Below are 16736 nucleotides of genomic sequence, written 5' to 3'. Positions count from 1 at the left end.
TTACTTTCATAATGTTACGTTCATAATAACAATAATTAATAAAAAAAATTCTTAATTTTTAAAGCAAAACTTACCTTTCACTTATATTACTTTTAACTTACCTTTTGTTTACTTATTTATTACTATTAACTTTTTACACTATTTTCACTTTTGTAGATACTTGTTTTAAAGTTCGCGCTCTTATACGCCAGCCATCTATTGGTGCTTATTTTTGTTAGTATTGTGCGCTTTCTCTCTTATACTTATTAGAACATGTGCACATGTTTTTAAAGATCGCGCTCTTATGCGCCCGTCCTCTTTTGACATTTATTTCAAATATATTTGAATTTGTGAAAAATTGCCGACTTGACCGTGGCTCGAACTCGGGACTTACCTGCTGGAAAGCGGGACCTTATGCCGCTGAGCCACCACCGCCGCCGACAATTTCAAAGTTTTCATTCAATATATTTTACACAAAATTTTTCAAAAATTTATTTTTCACATTTTTACAATGTTTGTGTTTTATTAAATTTTTTGAACCCCCAAGAGTGCAAATAGGCAATTTTAAAGTTTTTAATTTTTTCGATTTTTGTCGAAATTTTGAGCGATTTTCGGTACGCGGAGCGGTCTAATGCCAATAACTACGGACTTATTAGAGATAACTTCTTATATTTGGTACCGGTGGAAAGAAAATTTAATTTTCTATCATATACAAAAAAGGTCTGTGCTCTACGATAAACAGTTATCGAGAAAATTTGTGATTAAGTCAAAAATATCAAAAATTTAAACACGTCTATAACTTAAAAACTATTACGAATTTGGCAGTTTTCATTTAGGTCAAAATATTGTATCATTGAGATACAGTTTCTTCCCAATTTACAAAATAAAAAAAAGTAAAAATTAAAAATAAACTCATCCGAGACGCGTTTTGGTCTTCTACATACACGCCCAGGTATGTACTTGTAGCTTTTACTGCACTCTAACATGGTAAAGTACTGTAGGAAATTGTAGGAAATGTGTTTTTTTAAACATTTAACGATTCGAAAACTCAATTTGGAAAGTTTTTGCAACATAGATTTTAACATTTTATAATTTCCTTACTTTCCGAGTTTCGTTTAAAACATTTGAATTTATTTTAAAATTTTTGTTTCCCAATTTTTCTAACATTTTAAGCTTTCTAAAAAAAATTAGCTAATTTTTGAATAAAATTACGATCCAAATTATCCAGAATTAGATGACTGAAAAACCTGCTCATTAGAATTTCTTCAGAAAATGACCCAAAAAATATGCGCAATTACAGTGGATAACTTAAAAATTATTTGTCGTAGGATATTTTACTTGCGGATTGTGTTTTGTGGAAGTTTTTGTTTAAAAATTGTTTTAAGATTTTTCAATTATCATTCTGCGGACTGGAAATTCCATTCTTCTATTCCTCGTTTTTCCAGTAATAGTGGATATGCAATTTTTATCTACGCTAGAGTATTGTGTGATGCATACTTCTTTAGTTAAATTTTTTATTACGAACAGGTGAGTGAATTAAATAAGTAACGTTGTTTAAGTAATATTTATTTTACAATGGCAGTGTTTTAATAAAAAAGTTTAAAGAGCTGGAAAGATTACAAACAAGCAGTGATACTTGATGAATTTGAAGTTTTTGTAGCCACGTTGTTGACTAGAAGTTTAGAACGAAAGCCCAAAAAAGGAATGTTAATAATGAGATTAAAAGTGTAACAGTGTGTGTTGAGGATAAATTGTAGAACAAGATCACTGCAGACTTAAAGCGAACACATAAATTATTACAGGGATACATAGCACCATTAAAATAATTAATTACAAAAATATTCTCTTTAAAAGATAACCGTTCAGCTTAAAAAATGCTATTAAAAATCACAGCGAAACTTCTAAGAACTGTGACCGCCCTAATTAATGATTTTTTCGCAAATACCATTTCATCTAGCCTTGTGGTATTATTACATACATACAACTTAAACTAAATACTATACAAAACTCTTTACATGCTTTTTGTTACACAAACATGGCACGGCAGTATTAAAACGTTACAAAGCTTATGATACAAAAATGCGAGTTCTCGTGCATCATTCGTACGCCCGATGTACAAGAACTCGAGATTCGAGGAACACTGGAGGTTGAACACATGATCGGATGGGTCATTCGCACCGCGATGCGACTGACCCATCGACTCGTCGAAAATAAGCCTAAGGGTTACCGGCGGTATTACGTGTTCTTGATGCACACTTGGCATCGACTTATTCGATCGCGGACGTTGCCGGCTTTCAGCGTCTGCTTCTGGGGCTTCTGGAACTCTTGGTAGGGCTCGATGGTCGCCAGCCAGAAGCTGAGAGTGTTGGCAAAGTAGTGGCACGTGCCTTGGGCGCCGTTGCATTCGATGAACGGCGATGCCCGGAAATCTTCCAGACACGAACCCGGACTCACCAGAGACTGACCACCGCCTTCAGCGCCATCAGACGTGTGCTGAAAGAAACGGGATTTGTACCAAGATCCAGGCTCTGTTTTTACTCACCATAATGAAACTGTAGCCAATCCAGAGAGAGCTCCAGCCGTGCGGACAGTCAGGCAAGGATAGTGATTGGCTGTGCACCGCGATGACGTTAGATGGGGCTTCGCAGACCACACATCTGGAGATGTATTGTCTTATAGCCGACTCTTCGACTGGCATCATCGGAATTGGAGCACTCGTTGACAACCAATAAGACTTATCATTTCTGCTGGCGTAATTACAAACATTGTTGAAGTCACAGAAGACAAAAGGCATCGTGGAGAACTTCCTAATGCAAGAACCGGCGAAACCAAGATCTTGCGAATGAGCTTTTTCGTTTCCTTGCACATAGAGAAGAGAATAACCTTCCCATAGTTTCATGTGGCCGCTCTCACATTGTGGAATTTCGATACTTTGGCTGTGTCTCACTAGAAGATTTCCAGTGAGGTAATCCCCGACTTGTTCACACGGAGCCCCGGGTTCTCCTTTGGGACCTGGTTCACCCACAGGACCAGTAATACCAATCGCTCCATCAAATCCTCTATCTCCTTTTGGTCCCGACGGACCTGGAGATCCCGGTAATCCATCAACTCCTCGGTCTCCTTTCTCGCCAGGGAAGCCATCCCGACCAGGGGGTCCCACCGGACCCGGTAACCCTCGTTCTCCGGGCAATCCTGGCTGTCCTGGTACTCCTTTATCTCCCTTAGGTCCAGGGAATCCAGGTGGTGCCGGCTCTCCTTTATCGCCCTTAGGGCCGCCTAATCCTGGTACTCCAGGACGACCAGGAGCGCCAGGGAAGCCTTTTTCTCCGATCGGTCCAACAGGTCCTGGGGGTCCGGAAATTCCGTCAAATCCACGGTCGCCTTTTTCGCCTGGATATCCAGGAGGTCCCTGAAGTCCAGTTATTCCCCGATCGCCCTTTTCTCCAGGTGCTCCGATAAGTCCAGGTGGGCCTCGGTCACCTTTTTCGCCTTGAGGACCTGGAGCGCAGGGTAAGCCGTCGCGTCCTGGGGGTCCCATACTTCCTGGAGGTCCGACAGGTCCTGGGAAACCTCGATCGCCTTTGCCTCCTTTAGAGCCTGGAGGTCCAGGAAGTCCGGGGGATCCTGAGCGGCCTGGGAGGCCTGGAAGACCTCGATCGCCTTTTTCGCCGGGAATTCCGTGCAAGCCCTCGCGCCCTTGTTTTCCGGGAATACCAGGAAGACCTTTTTCACCTTTCACGGTAGCGCCGGGAACTCCGGCAATTCCAGGAAAACCTTTGTCACCTGTAAACAAATTTTTATTAAAGAATAATATTTATTTATACTTAATTAACTAACCTTTTTCACCCGGAGCGCCAATAAATCCAGGTTCTCCTTTAACTCCCGGAAATCCAGAATTTCCTTTCTCTCCCGATAACCCGGGTTGGCCTGGATATCCACGATCTCCTTTCTCGCCCTCTAAGCCACGCAATCCAGGAGGTCCCGGTTCTCCTTTATCACCTTTGACCGTTACTAAAGGTCCTGGAGGACCGCGTTCTCCCCATTCTCCCTTAGGACCAGGAAAACCGACGGGACCTATAGGCCCTGGAGGTCCCCTTTCTCCTTTGAGGCCATCAAGACCAGCACGACCAGGTAAACCAATATCACCCTTGGCTCCAGGGAATCCGGGTGGTCCCGGAAAGCCAATATCACCTTTATTTCCTTTTTCTCCAGAGATTCCATCAATACCGGGAGCACCTCTTTCGCCTGGGAATCCTCTGTCGCCTTTCAACCCTGGCAATCCTGGAAATCCTGGTTCACCCTTAAGTCCAGGAATACCTGGTCTGCCGTCAATTCCGGGATTTCCTGGAATACCAGGTTCTCCTTTCAGACCGGGAATACTTTGTCCTATTGTTCCCTTATCTCCTTTAGGACCTGGGAAACCTTGTCTGCCTGATAAGCCAGGAGGGCCTCTTAATCCTGGAATTCCAGGTTCTCCCTTTTGTCCTTTTTCGGAAACATCTCCTTGATCGCCTTTTTGCCCTGGCAAACCTGGCAATCCTGGTTCTCCTTTAAAGCCAGGCATTCCAGATGGTCCTGGAAGTCCCGGGAATCCCGCGGGACCTGTATCGCCTTTTTCACCGGAATATCCCACTAATCCTGGCATTCCTACTAATCCTTGAGGTCCTGGCGCTCCTGGAAAGCCTCTATCTCCTTTTTCTCCTTGAGGCCCCGGAAGCCCATCCATTCCTGGTTGTCCTGGGGGGCCAGGGCGACCAGCAGGACCTTGAAAACCTTTTGGTCCTTCTAATCCTGGTATTCCAGGTTCTCCTTTTCTGCCTGGGAATCCAGGCAAGCCTGGTGCTCCCGTTTCTCCTTTAAGTCCAAGTTCACCTTTTTGTCCTTCAGGGCCTGGAATACCTGCAGCACCAGGAATTCCGGGCGGTCCAAACGGACCAGGTTCTCCTTTTAGGCCAGGAGGACCAGTTAAACCATTCAATCCAGGGACTCCAACATCTCCTTTCTCTCCCATAAGTCCAGGCAATCCTGGTTGACCCGGAGCGCCTGTTTTACCTGGCAAACCAGGCAACCCTTTTTCTCCTTTAAGCCCGAAGGGTCCCGGAGGGCCTGGTGGTCCAATTGCTGGAATTCCAGGTTCTCCCTTTAAGCCTCTAGTACCCGCCAAACCAGGAACTCCCGGAGCGCCGTCTCTGCCTTTCTCTCCAACAAATCCCATTGGACCTCTATCACCTTTTTCTCCTCTGGGACCGGGAAGTCCTCGCGGTCCACTGGGCCCAGGATTACCGGGCAAACCTTTAGAGCCTGGAAAACCTGGTGGTCCTAGATCACCTTTTGCACCATCTATTCCTGAAGGACCTGGTGGACCTGGAGGACCTTTTGGACCAGGAGGTCCGCGATTTCCTTTTGTCAGTTGTGTCCAAGATTCTGGACATCGTCCAGGTACTCCTTTTTCTCCAGGTTCCCCTTCGTCTCCTTTTAGTCCAGGACGTCCGGGTGGTCCAGAATATCCAGGTTCGCCCTTCACACTTGTTCCTTTTTCACCTTTTGCTCCAGGAATACCAGGCTCTCCAGGTCTACCATCGCTGCCGCGATAACCGTCAAACCCTCGTTCACCTTTCATACCCGGAAATCCGGGTAAACCAGATTCTCCTTTAGGTCCTATTGGTCCGGGTAAACCTCTGGGACCTTCCGGTCCCGGAAATCCTCTGTCACCTTTTGGACCTCTTTCTCCTTTAACTAAATCACGTGGAATAAATGCAGGTTCTCCCGGAATTCCCGGATTTCCTTGAATACCCGGCAAACCATCTTTTCCCTATTAAAATACAATTAAAAACAATTATAACATTTTTTTCATTACGTACTGGAGGCCCCGGAGGTCCCTGTCGTCCTGGTAATCCATCGAGTCCAGGCAATCCGGGAAATCCCATAGATCCTGGAGGACCACGGGGTCCAACATCTCCATCCCGACCATTAATTCCAGCTTCGCCTTTTTCTCCTTTTACTCCAGGTAAACAATCGATACATCTTCCCCCCCTGTCACCCTTTTCTCCCGGTATTCCTGGATTTCCGTGCAATCCCGGTCTACCAGGATTTCCTTTCTCTCCTGGAGGCCCCATAGGACCCGGTGGACCAGGAACACCATTCAAAGCATCTCCAGGAACACCACGTTGTCCAGATACACCTTTTTCACCTTTTTGACCCGGTTCACCATCTAATCCAGGTTCTCCATTATCACCTTTCGGTCCCTTTAAATACACGTTATAGATTTATCAAAGTACAAACATTAGTTTACCATGATTGAGAGTCCTTTCTCTCCTGGGAATCCCCGCGGCCCTTGAGGACCAATAGGCCCAGGATATCCTCTGGGTCCATCCGCACCCGGAAATCCAATAGATCCGGCCTCACCTTTCTCACCTTTTTCGCCAGGTGCTCCTTCAGGACCTGGTCTGCCATTCAGTCCTGGACCTCCGGGTGGTCCAATCGGACCTCTTGGACCCGGATCTCCCGGAAAACCATCCATTCCTTTAGGTCCCATTGGTCCCGGATAACCTCTAGGACCTTGAGGACCCGGAGGTCCTGGGCGGCCTTTACCACCACCAGGTGGTCCTGGTGGTCCACTTAATCCGGGAAAACCAGGTGGGCCGTCTTTTCCGGGTTCTCCTTTAAGGCCTGGGCGTCCAGGTAAACCTGGCAATCCTTCGACTCCTCGATCTCCTTTTTGACCTGGAGGACCAGGAGGACCGGCATATCCATCTCTACCCTAAAATTATAATAAATAAAATAATTAAATAAAAATATCGAATCGTACTCTTGGTCCGGGAGCACCGGGCAAGCCTTTTTCTCCTTTCATTCCTATCGATCCCGAAGTTCCGGGGTTTCCACCTGTTCCTGTATTTCCTTTCTCACCCATTTCTCCTTGTGGACCTATATCACCCTTTTCACCCCTTTCTCCTTGAGGGCCAATCGTAGCAGTTTGGTTTCCAGTCTGGTAACTGTTGCAACTTCCTTTTTTACCACGTTCTCCCTTACTACCCTTATCACCCTTAGCACCTTCAAACCCAATTCCCATGTTACCTTTCGAACCTTTCGGTCCAGGAGGTCCTCTAGGTCCCTAAAACCACACTTACTTACTGTATTCCAAAAATTAAATATTTACCGGAGGTCCGGTTTCACCACGAGATCCTGGCAAACCTTGAGGTCCAGGCGGTCCTGGATTCCCAGAAGGTCCAGTCACACCATCTCTTCCCGGTTCTCCCTTCTGCCCTTTTAGATTAATTTCGCAGTGAGCAGCTTCACCCTTCTCGCCTTTGATTCCAGGCGTTCCGGGAAAACCTCTCGGTCCTTGTTCCCCAGGAAAACCGTCAAGTCCAGGAAGACCCTACCAAATACCATCAGAAAAATTATAAACCCTCAAATGAAGAAACTTACATCAGTTCCATTACATCCATCAAGTCCGGGTAGTCCAGGATGGCCGGGTGGCCCTTGCAAGCCCGGAACGCCATTAATTCCAGGAAATCCGGGAACACCCATTTTGCCACGTTCGCCCTTAGGTCCTCTCGGACCGATGGGACCTGGCTCGCCTTTGTCGCCCTTTGGACCCATTATCCCTTCTTCGCCCGGGAAACCACGCTGACCTTTTTCTCCCGAAATTCCAGGAACTCCCGGAAAACCCTAAATTTGTTTATAGTTTGTTTTTAAAAAATAATGGTAACTTACTCGGTTTCCTTTTTCGGCAAAACATTTAGGAATACAGCGTTCACTTCCGTTTTTGGGCCCATAAGCGCTTCCCGGAGCGTCAAAAATGTCATAGCTGCTGGCGTATGGTCGCCTGCTTTGGTATGGACTCGAGGGGTTTGGGATGTATCGGCCATATTGGTCATACTGGCCTTGTCTTTGGCCTGATTGGGACTGACCATAATAGTCTTGACCCGCACTTGGGGCTTCTGTTTGGCTGTAAGACCCCACACCCCCTCTTTGATAACTCCCCCTTACTTCGTAACTCCTATTGGGAGTTCTCTGTCGGGTATCTTCGTAACGATAGGAAGGACTTCCAGTGCTGTCAACCTCGGCCGATGCCCCTCCATATTGTCCCCCTTGTCGATACGTCCCTCCCGTGGGATAAGCCCTATTCTCGTAAAAGGGGTAAGTCCTTCCATACACTCCCGTCCTGTTTTGTTGAGCACCGCTGCTGAGAAATTGCTGCGAAAGAAATTTATATCAGCAGGAGTTATCTCGAAACCTGATTTTAAATTGCCATTACGGAAGAAAAATGACCGTACTGTGCCGCTTTCCAAAATGCAATTAGTTGGCTACAAGAACCGCAACTCATTTTGATTAAAGAGTACCATTTAGTACCACCACACACCAAATTACATTCAAGTTCGTTCAACTTTCAACAGTGACAAATTTGACCATCCAGAGCTTTTGGCGAAAAGCCAACAACGATATAAAAAGAATTAAGGACTTGAAAATGTAAACAATGGTGAAATGCACATGCCACCGGGTGATCTATTACGAAGGCAAATATTATATCAGAGGCTTCCTTGTGTAAACAAGCGTTAAGGCGAAGCTCCCGAAGCTAAATTTGAGGCGTTTACGGAAACTTTTTCGCACCGATAGTAAAGTTTTGTCTATTTTGATTCGTTGCAAAAACAAACACCTACTCAGAATTGAAATGAGAAAAATTTTATTTCAAATTGAAGCGACAGGAAGCCGTGACCACGTTAGATGTCACTGTCCAATCTAATCACAAGTTAAAATTAGTCAGGAAACTGTAACACCCGTTGCCTTATCTCCAGCGACGGGTCGTAAGAGAAGGTGGAAAAAAATATGTACAAATTTGACATTCCACAAATCTGCTTAATTTAACTTGCAAAAATTACAATAAAATTGGTAAAAATAAAAAATAGGAAAATTTCGAAAGAGTTTGTAATTCACCGTTAAATCAACATCTAAAAAAAGAATTACTGGGAAAATATACATAGTTTTAGTTTTATATTTTTCTGTGGATTATATTGCAAATGAAAAATATTAAACTAATTTTTAAAAAAATTATCAAAAATCAATTTTGGAAAGTTACAAAATAGGGGTTTTTCACTTTTTTTAATTAAATACATACAGGATGCGCCAGAACTCGCGCACGTAAGATAAGACACAGTTGGAGACAAAATACTTTGGTCGTCACTTTTCTGACACTTTAGTAATAATTTAATGTTAAACGAATGACAATTTCAAATTAATGATAGCTATTATATTTTCCTATCAAAAATATGTACATACAACTTGTCAACTATGGTTGATAGTAGCTAAAAATAAGGTTAACAGTTCTAAAGCATGCTTTACAATTTAATGTCACTCAAGTGACATTGACGACCAAACTATTTTGTCTCCAACTGTACCAGGAACATGAAAAAAATGTTTAAAAAATTCTCTGTCAAAAAATTTTGACATTTGACATTTTTTTATGTCTATTTAATGATCTTGTATATGTTTTTTTACAATTATTTAGTAAAGGTACAAAAATTTTGCCAATAAAAGCCACAAATAAAATTGAACAGCTTCTTTGTTTCCTCTTCTAATAGACTGTAGCAAAAAAACTTGGAAGATTATTTTTTCAACAGAAATAAAAAGAATCAAAGTGCAAATTTTAAACTCTCATAACTCCGAAATTTTTTATAGATAATTTTTTTTAACAGTTTTTTCATGATCCTGGCATCTTACCTTATATTTCTCTGGGGCGCGAGTTCTAGCGCACTCTGTATGTATTTCAAAATTTATGTTATTAGTCTTCAAATCGGATATCAACGGCTCAAAAATCGGACAGTCTGTCATGCTTTAAAAAATTGTAGATTTTTTAATAAAGTTCTATAATAAAAGAAAAAAAAAGGAGAATTTTGTAAAATGGGTAGCAATTCAACATGAACAAATCTTAACAAAAGGTAGTTTCGTGTTATAACTTTTTTAATAAGATTAAAAATCAGTTTATTTTGCAAGTATTTTTATCCAAAATATATTTAAATTTGCAACAATGAATATAAATTGTAGACGTATACTTCAAAGTCGTATTTTATTTCATTTTTAAAAAATCAAAATTTCTGAAAAAAGCATCTCGTTTAAAAATATAAAAAAACCAAAATTTTATTTTAGTGACCATGATGGGCCACTGCTTATTTTCTAAACTTAAAATATCTCAAGAAGTAACTCATGAATATTCAGATTTTTGCAAAATAGCTTTTTGTTTGCTTTAAAAATTTTCATGTTGGTGGCAAGTGCCATTCCTGGGCCCGACTTCAAGATTAGAGTCTTACGTTTTCAATAGAAAAAAAAAACAGATAATTGAATATCGGCGATCAGGAATGACAAATCGAGAAAGTCCCGTGGGCTGATCGAAAAATTGTGGGCAAAGCCAGTGGCGTAGTTGTCGTTTATCGACGGAACTCGTCACGTTTCAGATGGCAGATTAGTGAAGGACTTTAAATAACTATAGCACTAAACACGCGCCCTAAACAAATATGTGTTCAGTGAGTTTAACGTCCGATGGGTGTATTTCACACCCATCACGATTTATGACCCAGTTTCGGGAATTTGGGACCTTTTCCGGGTCCAGTATTCGTAAAATGAGGAGTTTTACACGGTTTCAGTCGGGCCGTAAAACGAGTAAACCAGATGTGCTCTAATGGTTTTTTTCATTCATCGCACTGATGGCACATCAATTAACCCGCGCGTTGCGTAACACTCTCGTAACATGAAAAAAAAATTAAGGGCTGAGACTTACCCCACTGACGCACGTCCACACTCCGAGCACCGTCACCACGAACCTGTAAAAAACCCTCACTCGCAATTTTCCGAAATTTCCCGAATTCCGGGACTTACCCAACGCGGCCGGTCATCGCGACCTCTTCCCCGTCTGGGGAAGCACTCACTCTCTTTATGTGAAGCACACACGCGTGTCCGCGCGTCACTGAAAACCCTACAAGAACTGGCTTCAGCGAGCCGGAATGGGTCCACCATCCAGCCTCCTGCGCGAGGTAAACTAGAACCGACTTAACTCGCCACAACTCCGCCATTTTTGCCACAAACGGGCCCAAACTTCGCCCCAATCATCTTCGAAACATCCCCCACTGACTGGTGAAATTTCACCCCGATCAGGGGGCGCAAACATTGAAAAAAATTCGAAATTAGAGACACTCGGCGTAGCCCGCCGGAATGTCTTAAGTCACAATAGTGGGGGTAAGTCAAGCAGATTCAGATGGTACTGAACATGGAGCAGTAGGCTATGACGCTGCGGCGGGGCTGTTGCCGGGCCTTCGCCCTCGGCTTTTTCATCGTCTGGGTCGTAGTGCACTGCGCCGAAGCTTCGGTGAGTCTTTTGAGCTTTTTTGCATGCTTTGGCGAGCTTTTGCCAGAAATCCGGGTCCCGGAGCTTAATTAAGTGGCAAGTACAGTCCTGTCATACTTCCAGAAGAATTTACGATTATTAAGCTTGCAAAAGCTCGAGCTAAAGAACCACGCCATCTATGCGATTTGTCAAACCAACTTTTCGTATTTTTTTATTTTAATATTATTTGGTTCTTGTGGTTCCCATCATGGTCCACTTTGCATAATCGCCCAAACAAATTACTTCATCGTTTCGCGAAAGCTTTTCCGACCACACATGCACTATCATTAAACCAAATTAAAATTTATTAAGTAAATTGTTGTTTATAAACGCAGAGTGCATTATCCATTGGCGGCACGTTTCCGCGGGAGTCCATAAATCCGCTCTTGTGGTCTATTATTTCTATTATCTCGATCACGGCGATTTTACGACCCCCATTTCAAGAAGATGCAATCACGCAATTAGCGCCTAAAAATACGGAAGAAGTGCTATTTTTACCTGCCGTCGGGTTAATTTGAAAATAATTTATTCCGTGTGTTATTAAAAGCTCATAAGAGGGATTGGCGGAAACGCCGGGTTTGATAGGCGGAAAAGCGAGTCAACTCTTCGTTTATCAATGTTTTGTATTGAAAATAAAGTGGTAATGGTAATTATTTTTTTGTACCTGGATTTTATGGGTGTTTATTTAATTTTTTTCGCGGGGTACTAAATGATGGGTAAATAGGGGGGGCAGTGGTCGGGTAACCTTGACCGATTCATTTTCTTGAATTTTGTATGCTTATGAGAGGTAATTTGTTGCTGGTGTGTCAACAAAGCTGGAGTAAACTTGTACACAATGGATTAGAATAGAAGGAATTTCGAAGGGAAAAATAAAAATTATTTCTTGAAACGTTATTTATTTTCAGAGAGTATTATTAAGTACAATATTTTACATTTGATTGTATTTTTTATCGTTAGAGCAGCTATTATTATTATCAGCATTATTATTGAGATACTGAACTCCGAGGCTGATGGCCCACTCATTCATTAGCACCTTTTCTGATAAATACCTTCTAGAAGAATAATAAAAATAAAACTTTTTAATAATAAAATGTTAATAAATAAATGAAATAAATAAATTTTATGTCGTTAATTTTCATTTTTTTTTTAAATGTCTGTAATGTTTGTTTTCATTTTCGGGGGTTATCAATGTTTTAAAAGTTTGATAAAATTGGACACAGTTTTGTTGCAGATTCATGTTGCTTCCTGTTTATTTTTTTAATCATTAAAATATATTTGTCAGAAAAATTATTATGTATTTGATTACATTAACTATTTTTTGGCTCAGAAAAAAAATTATCAATTATGTACATGTTATGAAAACTTAAATAAAGCATGAAAAATTTAACGTTTACATTGTGGTTTACGATAAAAGAAAAAGAAATTTTGTTTACTATTTTTCGTTTTTATTCTGCTCATCGTTAAAGGTTTTAAATTAGAAGTTACATATAATTCAGATTTACATTTTTTTATAAAAGTGTAAACCGTGGACTTACATTTGTTTTCTTAAGACAAATATCAAAAATCTTGCATTAACTATCTCTACTGTGTTGGAGAAAATTTGTGAAATACGAGTACATACCAGGTGAATAAAAAGTATGGAACCAAACGTTTTTTGCTTAAACCATTTATTTTTTGAAAAACTAATTATTGAAAGATAAAGTATTATGTATAAAAATGGGATGTTTTATCAAGAATAAATTTCTTCAAAATTTTCTTTTCTTTTTGTGTTATACAAAAAAATATAAATTTTAATTTTTTTAAATGGCAACCCACTATAAAACCATTTTCCTCATGAAGATTATGATCTAAGGACTAACTCTCTACCTTATATTTATTATTTTTTTTTTACATAAAATGCAATTTTCATAAACTCAAAAACAAAACAAAATTTCGTTCTCATATTACTTTAATAATAATTTATATTAATTATATTTTTTTGGAGGCAAATGATTTAAATAAACCGCTTGCATGTAGCACTTTTATCTATGAATTTATTCTTCCAAATCCTTAATTATGAACGTTTTTTTCTTTTGTCTCGATCAATAATATAACCCCAAGTTTATGAGTTGGATTTTTTTGTGGCTGCTTTTGCTTTTATTTCTTAGTAGTATTTCCTAGCAGAATTTTTTTTTATCGACGTCAAACTTTATTTACAATTTCTCAACAATCCGTTATCTTAAATCAAAATTCTAGATCACCGAACTCTGCAGACTAAACACCCGAAATATCGGGAGAAATTACAACACCTGCGACGAGAAAATTCCATAAAATTTTAACACCCGTCCATTGCACTTATTTTTTCTCATCCAAATCCCTCTTCCTGGAACACACAAACATTTAGTGTTGAAAGTGGGTGTAACGCCAGTCACTGACTTAAAAATAGCCCCAATAAAATTGCTCCCAACATCCAGCATTTCCCCTAATTACGAAAAATGCCGCTTTTAATTGTTTTTAATATTCCTGTCGAAAGCAGGCCTGTACATTTGTACCAACACTCCTGTTTATTGTTCCAACACCGTTTACACTTTCCTTTTGAATGAAACCAAGAATTCTAAACAAACGTTAAGTAATCCGAGGATTGATCTCGAAACGGGCCCCGGACCGTGAACTTGCCGCCCTTAAAAAATCCGGTGCCACCTCCTATTTCCGGTGATGATTCCTTTGTTTATGCGGCACATATTTATAGATTTATTAGCAAGGCGGACCATGTGCGAGTTGTGAACAAACTGACCCAATTACTGTTTAAACACCGCCGTAAAGTGTGAAACACTAGACTTTGGGCCCGTATAAGGAGACCCCAAATTGTCGTTTATCGGGATGATGACATAATTTTAACATTCTTCTCCGTCATGGATTTGTTTACACATGACATAACCACCATCTGTTGGGATGTAAACATGATTTCAATTCTTTTTTTTTGCGAGTCACGAGATGCTTGTGGGAACGGGAGGTTTCAAAAGGAAATCATAGGAAACACTGACCCGTTTATCGTGTAATACAACCGTTTGTTTTCTTACAGTTTAATGAAAATTTCAGAAGTAGAACGCTGTTTTGGCAGCTGGTCGGATCATTAGAGACGATTATTCATCGTTTGTTTGTAGTTGGGGCATTTTCGATGATTTTGTGTTTCTATGTAGCCGTTTTTTAACTCTGGTGATTGAAAAAGCTTTCGTAATTTTGTGTTGGTGTTAGTTTTCCTTTCTCATGTTCGAGTGTTTGTTTAGAAATTTACGCAATTTTCACATAAATCAAACATTTTAGCACCCGGGACGATGAATTTCGACAAATTTGCTAATTATTCCAACTGAAGACATGGTTGATTGGTTCTAAACATTATTCTAGGAATGCTTTTTGATCCTAAAAACAGTTTTTATTTACAAAAATCAATTTTTTTGATGTTTTTGTTTATTCCTTCTTATTGTCTTAAGATAATTTTTTTTAATATTGTGGTTTGCTTGATATAATTTTGGAATGTGTTGGAAAGGTCAGCTAACGAATAACTTACTTCAAACAATAAATAAAATAAATTTGGTCGATTAGGCGGACTAACGTATGTAAAACGTTACCTACGACCATCCCACAGCAATCTCGGAATTAGTTTAGTGTACCATACATCAGGAAAAAATTGAAAAATTGATAAACCCGTGTCTAGCCTCGAAAACTAGTTGTTTTCCGCCTCCGTCCAGCCAAAAATTTCAAATTTGAATGAGCTCTAATATTCGCACATCGTCCCATCGTGGGTGTGTCCCACTAGAACCGGTCTCAGTATTGACTTTCCAATAACTCAATTACGGAAAAAACTATAATTAAATCTCGTCCCCTTTCATTAAACTAGTGGGTGGTACGACCTCAGCTTCTTCTCTATCAACACTCTCACGCCTGGGGCCCTTGTAACAGGGGCATTATTGTCGTACGACTACCTAGAGATTTTATCTGAAGAAAATCTGTCACTTATGAAGATTAGAAGATTACTCCATCCCTGAAACCTGCTTTCAGCCCTTGAACAGTAATTCGTTGTGTTTGAGCGGCGATGGGATAAATCACCCGTGATTTATTAAATGGGACGTGTCCAGAGAGGCCCATTTGTTGGAAGATGCCGTCAAAGGCGGCCTAATCAGTTGACCGGTCGTTGTGTGTTATCTCAGATGGCCCAAAGTCATGTCAACTGACGCGAGGAGTTAATTATGTCAGTGGAAATGGCCCGAATTGCGATTTTTATTTCGATGGTATTGGGTTATCGATGCTCTTCCTTCCTCTGTGGTCGCTTACCATTCATGGAGATAATAAAACCGAAATTGAATGAACTGAGACGAGTGCTTTGTCGTTTGTAAATCATTGACGGGTCGTTAGACGGTTTATGGGACATTTACGTGCAGAGGAATGGGTTTAGTACCCGAATTTAGGGTTAATTAGAGAGGAATCTTATTCAGAAAACATCAGTCACGGTGAAAAGAAGACGACGAAAGCAATCTCAACACAAACCAACGTAATCCACGAACAAAAAAGGATTAACAAAGAAAAAAAACAAAGTAATTAGAAAAATATCATTTTTTTAAATTATTTTATAGTTACATACAGTATCTAACAATTTATATCGTATAATATACTACTCCAAAAAATTGAAGGAACAAAAAATGTTCCCAAATTTTTTGGTGATTTTTGAAAGGCTGTAACTCATCGAAAAATGATCGTATCTAGATTTAAAAAAAAAACATTTTGAAGCTTTAGGTTTCTAGTTTTGAGATCTTTTGGCAAATACTTTTTGTGTGCTACGGTTATCACGCAATTTTAAGTAATAGCGCAAGAAAAAAAACCTAAATTTTTATGCTTTTGTTTTTGGTCCACGGGCGAGGAGAATTTTTATTATATGCTTTCTTCATATTTTCTTAACGACAATTTGTCGCTGAAATATCTGACTTTAAATGAAAAAGGATCATCTTGTCTTTCATCATCGATATCTCAGCAACCAATGACTACACAGAGAATATAAGAGTAGTGTCAAAAACTGGAATAAATGTTTTAGAAGATCCTTTTATGATTTTTCGAAAATATTTTTTTTTTCACCTTTAACTTTGATTTATAAAAGGGAAAAAAGTAACTTTTTGCGTTGTTTTGGTAAATCTACCGCGAATTCACTAATATTGATGGGGAAACCAATGTTTTTAGGTGTTTTTACAGCTTAAAGTATCCCCCACAGCCCTGCTAATTTTTATTTTATTTAATCAAACCGATTTTTTGGACCGATTGATCAAAGTTTTGCAAAAGAATTACAGGAATAATTGCACATATTGTTTCTGAACATTGCCTATCCTCATCAAAATGAAAAAAAAAACTTTTT

At 40.2% G+C, this 16736-nt stretch overlaps 2 protein-coding genes across 2 annotated transcripts in view; one reads left to right on the top strand and one right to left on the bottom strand.

The window, feature by feature from the left end:
- Positions 1 to 1528: 1528 nt before the first annotated feature.
- LOC123012352 (collagen alpha-2(IV) chain) lies at positions 1529 to 10962 on the bottom strand. The gene is made up of 11 exons (XM_044410204.1): positions 10852 to 10962; positions 10754 to 10796; positions 7696 to 8178; positions 7408 to 7650; positions 7136 to 7357; positions 6788 to 7090; positions 6272 to 6739; positions 5841 to 6224; positions 3817 to 5791; positions 2522 to 3762; positions 1529 to 2472 (listed from the first exon to the last, which is right to left on the bottom strand). The coding sequence occupies exons 1-11, from the start codon at positions 10866 to 10868 to the stop codon at positions 2215 to 2217; spliced, it is 5637 nt and encodes a 1878-aa protein (XP_044266139.1). The 5' UTR covers positions 10869 to 10962; the 3' UTR covers positions 1529 to 2214.
- Positions 10963 to 11186: 224 nt separating this feature from the next.
- The window catches only part of LOC123012409 (collagen alpha-5(IV) chain), a 26618-nt gene continuing 21068 nt past the window's right edge, over positions 11187 to 16736 (top strand). Inside the window, exon 1 of the mRNA XM_044410295.1 lies at positions 11187 to 11338. Coding sequence (XP_044266230.1) covers positions 11255 to 11338 — 84 coding nt within the window. The 5' untranslated portion in view covers positions 11187 to 11254. The remainder of the gene's footprint in view (positions 11339 to 16736) is intronic.

Source organism: Tribolium madens, unplaced genomic scaffold (assembly GCF_015345945.1).
Source record: "Tribolium madens isolate multiple individuals breed KSU strain unplaced genomic scaffold, Tmad_KSU_1.1 Scaffold_96;HRSCAF=242;Tcas5.2_LG5, whole genome shotgun sequence".
Taxonomy (NCBI): Eukaryota; Metazoa; Arthropoda; class Insecta; order Coleoptera; family Tenebrionidae; genus Tribolium; species Tribolium madens.
The sequence above is the reverse complement of the archived record's forward strand: the minus strand, read 5'-3'. Positions and strand labels throughout refer to the sequence as shown.